Source organism: Homalodisca vitripennis, chromosome 2 (assembly GCF_021130785.1).
Source record: "Homalodisca vitripennis isolate AUS2020 chromosome 2, UT_GWSS_2.1, whole genome shotgun sequence".
Lineage (NCBI taxonomy): Eukaryota > Metazoa > Arthropoda > Insecta > Hemiptera > Cicadellidae > Homalodisca > Homalodisca vitripennis.
In genome coordinates, this window is record NC_060208.1 from 117,784,715 (window position 1) to 117,799,438 (window position 14,724).

The 14,724-nt window shown below is 32.1% G+C and overlaps 1 protein-coding gene across 1 annotated transcript; it reads left to right on the forward strand.

Moving 5' to 3' along the window:
• The first annotated feature begins 786 nt into the window (after nucleotides 1-786).
• LOC124354631 (NADH-ubiquinone oxidoreductase subunit 8-like) lies at nucleotides 787-1,816 on the forward strand. The gene has a single exon (XM_046805246.1). The coding sequence runs from the start codon at nucleotides 811-813 to the stop codon at nucleotides 1,429-1,431; it is 621 nt and encodes a 206-aa protein (XP_046661202.1). The 5' UTR covers nucleotides 787-810; the 3' UTR covers nucleotides 1,432-1,816.
• The last annotated feature ends 12,908 nt before the right edge of the window (nucleotides 1,817-14,724 follow it).

Here is a 14,724-nt window from a genome sequence, read left to right on the forward strand (position 1 = left end):
ACATCTGGAAGGCTATACGCGGCCTACACTCGTTATACAATTATTATCGAATGATTCGATATGTTATGAAACTTCGATATCCCATAATAATCGTACGTAACAGTAGTTATAATACATTAAAAACAAGAATAATACATTACAATTTTAATAACGTAAATTTAACAATAGCATTAACAAATAACAAAACCAACTATGACCTACATATCAGACAAACGTTACAATACTTACAGCCTGCCCGTGAGCAACTTCTTATGTGAAATAGAGGAAATTAGTCTCCCCATGTATAAACCAGGGGAGACTATATATATACCGGCAAGTGAGAGATCCGGGTTCGACTCCCAGCGGAGCAAGTACTTTTTGCGATTCAATGTTTATTGAAATTAATTAAGGCAATTGCCATTTATACAATTTAATGTAAATAAAAGTCGTTTGACAGGTATTTGGTCTTCCGATCATATGTTAGTTTGCTTATTTAAACGCATATGTGACAGATACGGCCAAATACAAAATAATTGAATCGGAAAAAGTGAGCGCTCTGTGGTGTAATGGTAGCACATTCACCCGTCAAGTGAGAGATCCGGGTTCGACTCTCGGCGGAGCAAGTACTTTTTGCGATTCAATGTTTATTGAAATTAAATAAGGCAATTGCCATTTATACAATTATACAATATATATATAGTACAATATTACATACAACTCTATCACAACTGTCTGTAATTTGTTAGTATATGATTGCAAATCAGCTGTTCTTTCTCAAAGCAGAAAAGAACTAGCAGAAACAATCTTCGTCTTTTTCTATTCATTGTCACAATGGCGACGTTAAGGTTATTCAATGTTTGTAAAAGTGGACAAAGTTTCTTGAAACCAGTGATTTGCAGTCATGTTGGTCAGGTGAGAACTAATTTCAAAAATGTTGGTTATAAAGAGCCAAGCATGGAATGGAATGATATTACTGATAGGGCAGCTGTCACAATGTTTTGGACCGAATTAGTTAGGGGCTTGGGTATGACTCTAGGGCATATGTTTAAAGAGCCAGCAACTATCAATTATCCATTTGAGAAAGGTCCACTGAGCCCTAGATTTAGAGGTGAGCATGCTCTAAGACGCTATCCTTCAGGTGAAGAGCGTTGTATTGCCTGTAAGTTGTGTGAAGCTATCTGTCCAGCTCAGGCTATAACCATTGAAGCAGAAGAAAGAGCAGATGGAAGCAGGCGAACAACTCGCTATGATATTGATATGACAAAATGTATTTATTGTGGATTCTGTCAGGAAGCATGTCCAGTTGATGCCATTGTCGAAGGACCAAACTTCGAATTTTCAACAGAGACCCACGAAGAGCTATTGTACAACAAGGAAAAACTTTTGAATAATGGTGACAAGTGGGAGTCGGAAATAGCATCTAACATCCATGCAGATCATCTGTACCGTTAAAAGTAACTGTAATAGTCTTGTCTAGAAACTATGTAGATAAAACAAGTACCTTCTTTAAGCTATATTTCATTTGTTAAAGAAAATTGTCTATACACTACTAGATCATTTTTCAGCTAGACTTTGGAATTTAACGGATAGCTCACCATTACAACAAAATATTAATTAGTAGATTTTTAATTTTTAAGTAAATGTTGTATTATATTAGCCGCAAAAGAAAATTTGTTATGATTTTGGAATGAGTTTACTATAAACTTTGTTAAATTGTCTTTTAATTGTTATTTAAACATTTATTTATTCCATTATAACTTAACCTTACAAAGATAGGCCTTCATATTTAACTTGTGTTTATGGATGAATTACTCTAATAAATGATTGGAGTATAAAATTGGTTTGTTTTACACCTATATACAACATTGCCTATGTTTATTTTCTATATGGTGGTAGGTTTATTCCCTTCATCTATTTAGTTTAAATGTATAGATAGGCCTAAACAAATGTTTGGAAGCTAGAGATGCTTACAGAAAAGTTTAATAATATACATTAGAGCAACAATTTCTTACCTCGCAGCACACTTACTATAATACTTTCATAATTTAGTCTTCAAACACTAATTCATTAATTTGCATAATTAACTACGATTATGTTCTGGCTGCAGTATAATAAGCCTCCAAAACTTGAATCTTGATATTTATTAGTAAAGAATCCTTGCTACAAGTTCTTAAACCAAATTACAGTATAAAAAGTAAAATGTTATGGCCAATAAAAACAATCTAGGATATATGTATTTATAAAATATAACAAACAAAATTGTATAACATTTACTTACTTTTTACTATTTTGAAGGATAAAAATGTGACACAAATAAAAGTATGTGCTTACCACAGCACTTGCTGCCATTTGAGATCTGCAGTATTAGTGCCTGTAACAAGTAATTCAGTGTTAATCTATTATCAGGATACTGTTGTTTCAGTAATAGCTGGGCTGAATGATTTGTTCTCATAACGATTTTTTTGTTTTGGTTATTCAGTGCCCATTAACAGCCGAGGCAATTTCACACAAGCAATGAGGCTAAGGAATGGAAATATGACAATATGCAATGTTATTATATAAAATAAATAGGTTTAGATTAGGTTATCGTAAATATGGGTACTTTGGGATTATACCGACCACACTAGTATGAAGAACACAAAAATAGAAATTTATAGAAACAAACATGATAGAACGAAAAAACAACTCTTCAATTACAAAATTACAAACTTACAAGCATTTCCAGGTATTGTGATCGTTAGTGTTGTCGCTGTTATCTTATCTTTCTCGAGAATCCTGATTACGGCAGACCGCGCGGCATCACGTGATTTGCACGGTACATAATTGCCTTTCCATTACAATTCAATTTATATTTCTGATTAGCCCCTCTAGAATTTGATATTTTACTGATAGGTACTATCTCGAGGGATGTTTTTCTTTCGTCGACATCAGCGCGGGGCAGCACCGAAGGTGCTGCCAAAGCCCGCGCTGATGGCCGGAGGCACTCGCATTTTGGGTGGCGGAATGTGATCAAGAATAAAAACAAGTTTTTAGTGTTTTTTTAATAAAGAGTTTAGTTTGGTAAATGTTTGTTTTTGTTGAATTTTTGTGTTTGGAGAAATGTAGAGGTAAAACACGGAAGTACAACAAAGCGATGCACCAGCTGAACGGGCGGCGAGACTCTGCAATCACGTTATCTACTAGACGCTCGACTTTGACCTCTGTCTGAGGATGGGGAGGGGTTTGCGATAAGACAATTCCTGTTTTATATTGACGAAATATTGTTCTACGCTAATCTAGTAATCAGTAGAAACGAAATGTGAAATAACGATTCATGTCTGGGTGTGGTCGGTATAATCCCAAAGTACCTAAATATGTTATTAGTAGTAGCAAAGTTAAACATAACCTTTACAAGCACTTAGGTGATGTAAGCTTGAATTTTGGTACTATCTCGAGGGATATTTTACCTTTTTTTGGCAGCAGTGTGGAGTAGCCATCAAAGCCCGTACTGATGGCCAGAGGCATATCCAATCGGTACTCTCCAATTTTAAATCACATCCTTAATCTTGTAACATGATCTGATATTGGAAAAGTTGGGCGATCTGGGACTTGATCTGTTGTCAAGAAAACACTAATCAGAAATGCCCCTCCCAATCAGTGCGGTCTTCGGTGGTGCCGAATTTGGGGCCACCCCGCACTTCTGGCAAAATAAGAAAAACATCCTTCGAGATAGTAACCAAATTCAAGCTCAGATCATGTATGTACTTTTTGAGGTTAAAGATAACCTTATTATATTTATTTTCAATAAACATTGAATCACAAAAAGTACTTGTTATATTTATAATGTATACGTATGCATTAGCTAATAAAAAATACTAGTAAAGGACTTTGTAGTACCCAATAATTGTGTTGAATTGTTCAATTTGAATTAACCCGTTTATAAATTTATTATTTTATCAGTCTATATTACATTGCAGCGAGTTAGTTATATTTTTGTATACTTACACGCTACTACGGTAACAGGTTACAGGAACGTAATAACACGTTATTTTGTAATAGGTTTTGACAAACAACAGTATTTTCCGTCTCTAGCGGCCATTACTCAAATATCATACACATGATTTACCTTTGTTTCAATTACTTAGGAACAATAATGTCACACTGAATTACGTTATAGACTTTTAAAATTGTATCATAGTGAAGCTACATTTTTATATGTCAAAAAATTGTTTATACTAAGTTTGAGCAGCGTAGTACTTACAATAATTTAACAAGGTAAATATGTCTCACAGCATTTCAATCGTTCTAAATGATGATTCAATATTATCAATCACTCAAGTGTTGGAGGCTTATTATACTGCAGCCTTTGCTCTTATTATGTTTCTGTCTTAAGGGTATCCATTATAGTATAGGGCAGCATTCTCAATTTAGAATACAACAGCTTTTAAGATTAAAAAAACTTTCAATGTTTACTCGTTAATCTACTGTTTGGAATTCCGTGGCACACCACTTGGGAATTGGTACACTAGTGTGTCATTAACCAAAACTCAACTAACCAAATTTCCAGGCCAACCTGGTTCTTACCAAAAATAGTATTTTATATTAAATGCTGCGGAAAAGAATTTTTTTTTTATTTATTACAGCTGGTAAAAGCTATTTGCCAAATATAAGAGACAACTTTCATGCAAGTGTAGATTTTCAATCTTTTGCACTAATATATAATAATAGTCATACTCAGTATTACAAAGACCTACTTCTTCCTACTTATATAGGGAACAATAAAAAAATTGCATACAAATTTACTAAGATAACAACTTACACTTTGTCTTTATCAATACGTAAAAAATTAAAATTTTTGTATAATTTATTAATTTAATAGTTTCAACAGATTTTATCATCTAAATAATTATTTATCATATCCTACTTTTTCCCCAACACAATTAAACAAAAATCATCCTATGTTTATTTTTGAATAAGCTGTGAATTATTTTGTGGATCACTAGACAAATACAAAAAAAATGAAAACTCAGTTATACATATACTTTTTTTTAATTTGGTATGATTGTTCTTATGTACACAAGGAACAATAAAAAAGATGCATATTAATAAAGTAAGGTCATAAAGTTAAATTTTTGTATTCCAAAGTTTTAAAAACTTTAGTTTTTGTTTATACTCTTTTATTTAAAAACAACATGTTTTATCATTCAAATAAATATTACCTTTCAAGTCTACTTTCTCCTCTACATAATGAAAGAACAATCATTTCATTATGTTTATTTTTTTAAGTTATGAATAACTTAGCTAAACACGACACAAACACCAAAAGAGTGCTTGGCACTGAGAGAGGTGACGTGCGTAAAATACTTGGCACTGATAGCCCCACCCTCTCAAAAATGCTTGGTACTCAAGGGGTTTCAATGTACAGATTTTCACTGTAAAATAAGGAATAGTTTTCTATAATTCTTATATACCAGGTACTTTGTTGGTTATCCAGTTGGCATCTTCTAGTGTTGGATCCATGAAAGTGCCCATAATAACCGAGACTAGAGTATCTCCTAATGAGAGAAACTGTATTGTAAGTAATTGTTATGTCCATGGTATTTCATTAACACATTCAATGCTGGCTGGATGATGCCCTACTCGCCCCATTCACTGAATCATTTTTATTCCTAAAGTAAACCAAAGATGATATAATATATATAACTTTATATATATATATATATATATATATATATAAAGTTTCACATGTGTTATGATGTTATTATACATGCACACATATGGGTGCCTATAGCTTGCTGTATCGAGTTTTCCCACACTGTGATATGGGCGTACATGGGTATTCATGTATATTTAAGAAGCGGTAGTCCTCTTTTAAATATTTTTGTACACTCATTATGTGTTTATTTTGTATTAAGACATTTTACCTTGATTTTATATGTTTATTTAATAGCAATTTATACTTTTAAAACTTAGTTTTAGCTTAAAAACCTAATGTATTGGTTTTAGTGTTTTATATTAGGACACAAAATAAATGAACATGAGGTTGAAACATTTAACTATAGCATGATATTTCTATACAGATATAACAACTTGGCAACCGACTTAATTACTTCTTTGGTTTACTTTTAAAAAACAAAAACAAGTCTAATTACACAATTCTAATTTTTTTTTTATAAGCCTCACCTGGTTTTATTGTTAGGACAAAAAATAAATAAACATGAAATTAGAACAACTAACAGATGCATGAAATAAGCTCTTCTAGGTACTAGCCACACACAGCTTGTTCATAATGCTGGCTAGCAAAACAAAGAACCAGCTGATTTATTAAAGTCATATAAAGTCAAAGTAATTTATAGTACTCAGAAACCCACTGAACATTTCTATGTTGTTGTTGAGTAAAATAAATTATTTCAGAGTAAGAAAAAAACAATACAAATTACAATTTCCACAGCACACTGTTAGTACATATGTGAAGCCCTGTCAGCACAAGCAGCAGTCAGCATGTTAAAAAATTCTGTTGTAAAAGTTATTGCCTGAAAGACTGACATAAACCAGAGTGTTATCAGAAGCAGTATCAGTTCATAATACAATATACATATGTATCACTTTTGTCCATTCCTGAGCATAAAATCTGACCAGCCATTTTATATTACAACATGTGTATTAAGTTGTGGCAAATTATTCTGTTTACTATACAAAATTGTAGGAGTAAATTCATTTCCTATTGTCTAATTTATTCTTATGTCACAACGTTTATTCATTTTGTTAAGTTTTAGGCAAGAAATTAATTATGTGCTGCTTTTAAATCCCAAACATTATCTACCTGAGCTACCATAAACCTGACATACACTCAATATATCTAATATTACTCGTAAAACCCATATCATTACTACATTCAATGTTCTGCGTTCATCCAAATGGATTACCAAGTAATTATTGCAAGTGATTATAGTGTATATTCTCAGAAAAAATTAGTGAGGCATACATTTAGTTTTTTTGAGTATAAAACATCTCAATTATTTTTCGCTGTGCTCGCACTGGCCCTAAATTTCAAGATATGTAGGTTACGATGTTATTTGGTATATCTATTACCTTCAAATGTATTTATAGACACAAAATTAAGCTTTTTGAGTAATTTTATGTAATTTAAACCATTTTTACTATTTAATGAGCCACAAATGATAAAACTTAAGTCAAATTCAGTATTGAAAAAGTTTCCTTTTAGAACAGCAAGAAAATTTGTTAGTTTCAAATTATAATTAGATGCGGTTTTAAATTTCTATCAATTAAAAATTTGAAAATGAGTCCGAGCATATATGGCGCTCAAAAGAAAGAGCTAACATTTTGTTTTTGGTTCTTAAACAAGACAAGGAAGAAATTCCACTTATATATATTGAAGGTTGACAACTAGGGTTTGGTTATCTAATATGTATATATCCAAAGATTTGCAGTTAAATTGTATTTTGTAACAAAAATTAAAACTAACAAAACACAAATATCTCTTTTCTTCCATAAATAATGTTTTCATCGATAATTGAATAAAAATTTAACTTCAGCAGGTTCATAACCAGCATCCTTCAAGAACAGGTATGAAAAGAACATCAAAATCTTTACAGTCATACAGAGTGTCCCAGACCACCCATCCACTATTTATATAAGAACAACAGTATGAGCTATAGAAACGCCACATGAATAAACCCATTATCTAAGCTATCAGCTATTCCGTAAAGTTTGAACTATTTCAATTTACTAGGAGTTTACTATTTATAAGGAGTTTTTGAATAGAGGGTCATGGTTTGAATCTCGTAAAGTTCAAATGTAAACATAGGTCAAGTTATAATAGTTTAACTTAACCCTTTGAATGCCACAAGGCAAAAAATTTTGTACAAAAGAAATGCACTAGCAACTATATTGCAAGTCATATGCGAAAAATGCCAGGGAATAATAAGAAGTATTACCGGGCTTCCGGAAAAAGAATATATTTTTTTTATTTTTCATACTATTTTTATGAAACAGGTATCAAAATGTTTGTAAAAAAATTGTATTACAATAAAATGTTACAAAACAAATGAAACAACATAAAATAATATTAGTTTTGGAATGTCAAAACCAAAAAATGTATAAAGCAATTTTTATTTTTTAGTTTTTATTTTTTTTACAAATTAATAAGAAACAATTTTACTATGGGAAGAATTTTTTTAATATTCTTTATAACATTGTTAATGTGAAAAAAAATAATGGTTAACTTTTTTATATAATTACTATAGTTACATAACAATGCTTGAAATTATGTACATAAAGAAAAAATCATTTTTCAGTACCGGTAACACAACACTAAAACAAAAATAATTAATGCATTACTTACATTTATCCTTTGGTTCTAAGGTATATCTAATATATAGTCTTCATATTTTCCCCAAAAATATGTACACACACACACACGCGCGCGCGCGCGCGCGCGCACGCACGCACGCACGCACGCACGGGAGATATCAATTAAACAAAATCATTTTAGAGATCCTAACTCCTAACCTCAAAACGATATAAACACAACCATATGACCGAACGTATTATTTTAGATATTACGCATACTATACGTAGCGAGTTGTTTACGCGCAAACGATGTTACGCGTCCGGTTGATCACCGCCAGCTGTTGTTGCTTCTATTATTCTGTGTTTTTTTTTATCTTTACTAATATAAAGTACTATGTGAACTATTATTTATCTATTGCAGGATAGTTAACAAATAAAACAATATTGGTTGTGAAAAGAATTCATGAAAAATAAAGCGTTAAAAATTACGATAACAGACGGCGACGACGGATCGTCGCCTGGCACTTTTCGCACAGTAAGTCGGCGACGATCGATCGTCGCCGCGGCACTTTTCGCAAGGGTTTTTGGCGACGATGTATCGTCGCCGTGGCACGCAAAGGGTTAAATACAAATATTTTAAAATTTGTCGTACGTCTTAATTTGTTTCAAAATGTCAAAAAATGGAATGTTTTATATTTCCCAATATTAAAATTAGGGTTGTTATTATCATTCAATCAGTTTAATTTATTATTCTAGATAAAAAAAAACCTTAAAAACAAAACGTTTTAATGCAACCCCATACTCCTAAGCCTTGAAAAATCTAAATTTGAATTAATAAAAAATTTCAAACTTAATGATAGGCTGTGTTTTACGTTAAATTACAGGTATTTTCAAAATTTATATTTACAATTTTGCCAAATTTTGTAACATTTTTTAAATAGCTGATAAACACTGTTCTATCCAAAAATTAAAGTATTGATTAAACTGAAAAGCCTTTCAGTTGAAAAATGACTGAAATAAAGTAAAAGTTACCAGTAACAATAATTGAAAATGGCTTGATAAAATAATTTATAATAGCTGATTATTTTGTAGTTAATACAGAAATGTTACTAATTAATACATCATTCACACACGTCAGACTGCTAAAGCGCTGTAGTACTTAAACAATGAAAAATTTAAATTAAATTATAAAAAACCATTACTAGCTGCCATTAATTCAAAAATATTGCTAAGGATTTTTTGTTATGTTATTGAAAACGGAATATGTGTACAAGCGCGCTGAACATACACATACGGTAATTCTAAGCAATATATGGGTCAACCTCGATTTTTCTCATATTACAATATAATGTTCCAATAGTCAATTAGAAAAGGAAATGAGTAGAATTTCTTGCCGGAAAGCAGTTATAGGGAGCAGGCAACCGCCAGACGGTCATATATTGCTTAGAGTTACCTATTAGTGATCAGGGGCACTGACGTGATCTGGGCTTCAAATTTGGAACTACTCGAGTTAATTTTTTTTCTAAAAGAGCAAGCAGCGCGAAGCGCTGCGCAGCGGGCAGGCATCGTGCGTGATCCTTTTTTTTATTAAAAATTTCTGATAAATTGTTATTACATATTACAATATAATGTAGGTAATGTATGTAAAACAGTTTTAAACACATAATTACATGCTGGAAAGCAAAGTAAACCAATATAATCCGCCCAATACAAAATCTCCGTAAAAATCTGGTAAAGGAATCTGTGTCATTCCTTTGGCCTGAATCAATTCAGTATATACGAAGATCACGCACGATGCTTGCCCGCTGCGCAGCGCTTCGCGCTGCTTGCTCTTTTAGAAAAAAAATTAACTCGAGTAGTTCCAAATTTGAAGCCCAGATCACGTCAGTGCCCCTGATCACTAATAGGTAATTCTCGCGGTTGCCTGCTCCCTATAACTGCTTTCCAGCAAGAAATTCTAGTCATTTCCTTTTCTAATTGACTATTGGAACATTATATTGTAATATGAGTTGCCTGCTCCCTATAACTGCTTTCCGGCAATAAATTCTAGTCATTTCCTTTTCTAATTGACTATTGGAACATTATATTGTAATATGAGAAAAATCGAGGTTGACCCATATATTGCTTAGAATTACCGCTCTATCTTAAGTGATGATAAGTATTTTAATAAGAGAGCAAACGAACTACTAGCAATCAACTACTATACAATAACTGTCTGGCTATAATACATGTTAACACTTTCACTGCAGCTCTATCTTGGAAAAAGACCTAAATTTAAACTCCCTGGAGGCCAGCCGAGACACTACACAATTCCATGTCCCTTTACAAGCTTGTGTAAAATTTTATAGATTCTCCCATTCCATCTGGAACATGTGACCTTATTGGCACACAAAATTCCTGGAGTTAATTGAGAAAAGACGGCACTCATCTTTCCTGAATTCCAACAGCACAATGGAGCAAATACAACAGCTGGGTAACCGTCTATAGTCACCTGAACGTTTTCTCCTGTTTCAGTTGAAAGCCTATGTTATGTTAGGTACACTCTGCAGTAGTTGAGTGACATTTTTGTACATAAGTTATCTTGTTTCTGTTATTCTCTAAAGAAAGTATTGTGTTGTTGGTTGTTAATAATAAAATTGTTTTCTTGTTATTTCCTTTTTGATACCCATGCTATGTTAATAATATTTCTTACTAATTTATTTACTTCTTGTATGTGGTTTTTTTAATACGAGCTGTTTTTTTCTGACAATTTTTAGTTGTGTATTTTGTTAAATTATACAGTTATTTAACTTTGATATATTGTTGTGAGTCAGCTATCAATATTGTAGAATTTGGATGTATGCTCCTTGGAAATAAAGAAATGATAAGTATCTTGAGTTATGATAAGTACTTTAGTAAAATAGCAAGCACGCTAAGGCTTCTGTCCCAATCAACGTGCTCTTTTATGGGTAAGCAAAGATTAATTCTAGTTTCAATGCTCCCACAACACAAATAACTTCTTCATTACAGATGGAAAATGTGGCATTTTTTATTCTTACAATCACATTTCTCTCCCTTTATGCCTCACTTGATACACAATATCTTAAATCTTTCCCATAGATAATAATCTGCTACAGTGAGACCTAAAGATACCTATATATTTTTATATGTCCCACCCTGGAAGAACTTGTGTTATGTATCTAAATAATATTGCAACTGATTTACAAGGTGCAGTTTTCAGTTGTTATCATCTAATCGTGCATTGTGTCGAAGTAACAAATAAGACTAGCACTAGATGATGAACTGACAAATTTACATGCCAAAGTGCATGCACAACGTAAAGAGATTGTTTAGATATTGCAAGGGGAGCCATATTATCAAACACTCATAGATTACTATTTAACTAATATAAAAGCAACAAACAAAAATACGAAAGTCATGGAAGCGATTAATTATTTTCCCGACATTGAAAAAAGGTTGTTAGATGGAAGTGACAGAGGTTCAAGACACAACCAATCGCAAAAGCTGGTGAGACGCATTGTAACTATCAAATGTTAAATGAGCATTCATTAACTTTAGTTCATTTAAATGCACAGTAATGGATGGAATTTTCCTGGTCTCAATCTCGAAGCTACAGGGGTAGGCAGGTCCTATCAGTGGTACTTGGGGAAGCGCAATAAACTTAGGTTGACGTGTTGGAAACTAAGAGCCCTTATAATCTAATCATGAATAAGGGTAGGGTCCAATAAGCGGACCCGGTTTTTTATATCGAAATTGGCAAACGATATTACTTAATCATAACCATCGATATAATCAATCGATACTGATGAATTATTTTTAACAACTTAAATAATCTATATGAACAGCTGTAAACACTTTCAAATAATACAATTAAGGTAATATTTTAAATTTCACGTAACATTGTGTATTAAAATGGCCGTCAATCTTAGGAAGCTTCACGAAATTGCTTTAAAAGACGATAAAATATGTTTTTTATGGCTTCAGGATGTTGGGTTAGTACCTAAGAATCCATTATGTGATATTTGTGGAAAGGTAACAAATGTAACTGTCAGAGGAGCTAACATGGTCGTCTTCAGATGCAAAAAAAGAAGGTAATGGTGGACACAACTTTAGTAAAAACGTTTTCGTTCTGTTTCATTTAGTTAAAGTTATGAGTTTCCCTGATTTTGGTTATGTTCATTTATTATTTGTTATCATTAAATTCACATTTTAATTTAAACATATGATTGTTATTACTTTTATATCGATTGATAGTCTATGATTCGATATAAAAAACCGGGTCCGCTTATTGGACCGTACCCATGAATAACGATATATCGTATATATACATGTGTGTGTGTGTTTGTATACATAATTAAATTGGTCTAATAAAACTCACATTGATGTATGGAATAAAGTAAAATATCAAGGAATTTTACATAATTTTCGAGGTATTAGTCACTTCCATTTTAAAATTCTCCTTGGTACATAAAAATAAAATACATTTCCTTTGTCGTAGATAATTTCGTTATGATGACCTAATCAAAAATTTGTTTGTCAAAAAGTGGTTATTTTCTGCTTGACTCCTCCACTTTCAGTGTAACAGTAAAATCCTTAATTTCCAGTGGTCTCGTTTCGTAATCTACATTTTTCCGAAATACTGAACTTTTCAGTATCAGCACTGAGGATAAAGACACTCTTTCAGAGTCATATTTCAGTTAATCTTGGCACTCTAGTCAAGAATATAGATCGAAAAAGTTACATTAGTTAAAAATGTCATTGGTAGTTTCGTGATTCGCTTCCGGTGCATAGAGTAAAATTATCCTATGTTCGGGAATGTTTTACCCATCACTATATTCACTGTAATGTAAAGTTTTCTTTTAGACCTAATAGATTTTGAAGTACCAGCATTGGTTACTTTTGTTTTATTATTTCTGGATATTAAAAATGGTTCCATATGTTTCTTGATGTGTACATATCTAGGTATAAAATAAAACATTAATATTACTTCTAGTTTTTACCGTTGTAAGGGCTAGTGTAAAAATATCATTTTTTTATCAATGTTACATTCTTCAATGTGATTACGTAAATGCCAACTTTGGTCAGTGTAAAATAACATTTTTAAGATATTGTTTATTTCCGGTTTGGCATTTCTGGATATTTAGAGACAATTCTAGTGTCAGTAGTTCAATTTATCTTTAGTCCTCGTCAATAATATAAATACATGAATTTGAAAAGCCAACATCAGCCACACAGTATCTGTTTGATGGCGTGATGTACACTTTTAATTTTTAATATCGGAATAAGCTGAGTTTTTTTTTTTCTTTTAAGCCTCAGCTCTTGGCTATGCTGGCTTGTTTTTGGTCATTGTGGTTGCTATTCCTATCATGATTGGACCTCCTTGGTCTTGAACCCGTAAACTGAGTTCAGTACCCAATTTCAAGTCTCTAGATTATTTTATTCTCCGAGTGCTGAAGACATAGAGACATGTATGAAATTTTGGTAGCACCCATATGACAGTCTAGCAGGTGTTCTGGTACACAGGTTTTACAAATCATTACCAGAAAGCTGGTTGTAAACACGTGTTTGATTTAAAACAGTCGATTAGACCAGTTTAAAATTATTCCAATGCACTTCTTGAGGTAGGTAGTTTTAAGAAGTTTTGACAACCTTTCACTCAACTTAAAAACTGTCGCTGAACGAAATCTAAAGAATATTTGCATTTTAACAAACTTGGGCTTTATTTTGCAATGCTGACTGTCTATATTTTGGTTTAGTATTATCAGGGTGGAGAACTCTTCACAGATATTTCCTTCGCACATTATATATAAATGGACCATCAGACGCTAAACTATTGTAATTATTTATAATGTTTGTTTTCCCTGTATGCTTCCTTACTTTCTTTTTCTTTCATATTTGTTGTAAATATGTATACAGTTATTTATCTGAAGAACTGTATTTAGATACACAACAAATCATAAATGCTTTGAATCACTATACAATGGCTTGTTCTTAGATTTTTAAAGACAATAACCTGTTTCTGTGGATATATATATATATATATATATATATATATATATATATATATATATATATATATATATATATATATATATATATATATATACCTTCATCAACATGCGCTCTTTTCGGTGTAGTACATTTTATTGTATTAGTTACACAGAAGATCAATCATTCATACAAACTAGGTGTGCTGAGGTATGTAGGAGTATATCAGTTCTGACGTCAGCGTCACGCAACATTGATTGTTGCCATTAAAATATATTATTACCTGACTCTTTCGATCCACAGAGAGCAGTCCGAGCGCTCACTTTTTCCGTATCTCAATTTACGAGTATAACATTGGATGAGTTATTAGTCGAGTCAACGAACGGCCAAATGATGGGTCTAGAAGGAAAGTCAATAACTGGAGAAACCAACTATGGGACGTTGTTCGGGGTTCCTGGTGCTATA

Coding starts and splice junctions, on each gene's coding strand:
- LOC124354631 (XM_046805246.1), top strand. CDS start 811: ATGGCGACGTTAAGGTTATTCAATGTTTGTAAAAGTGGACAAAGTTTC.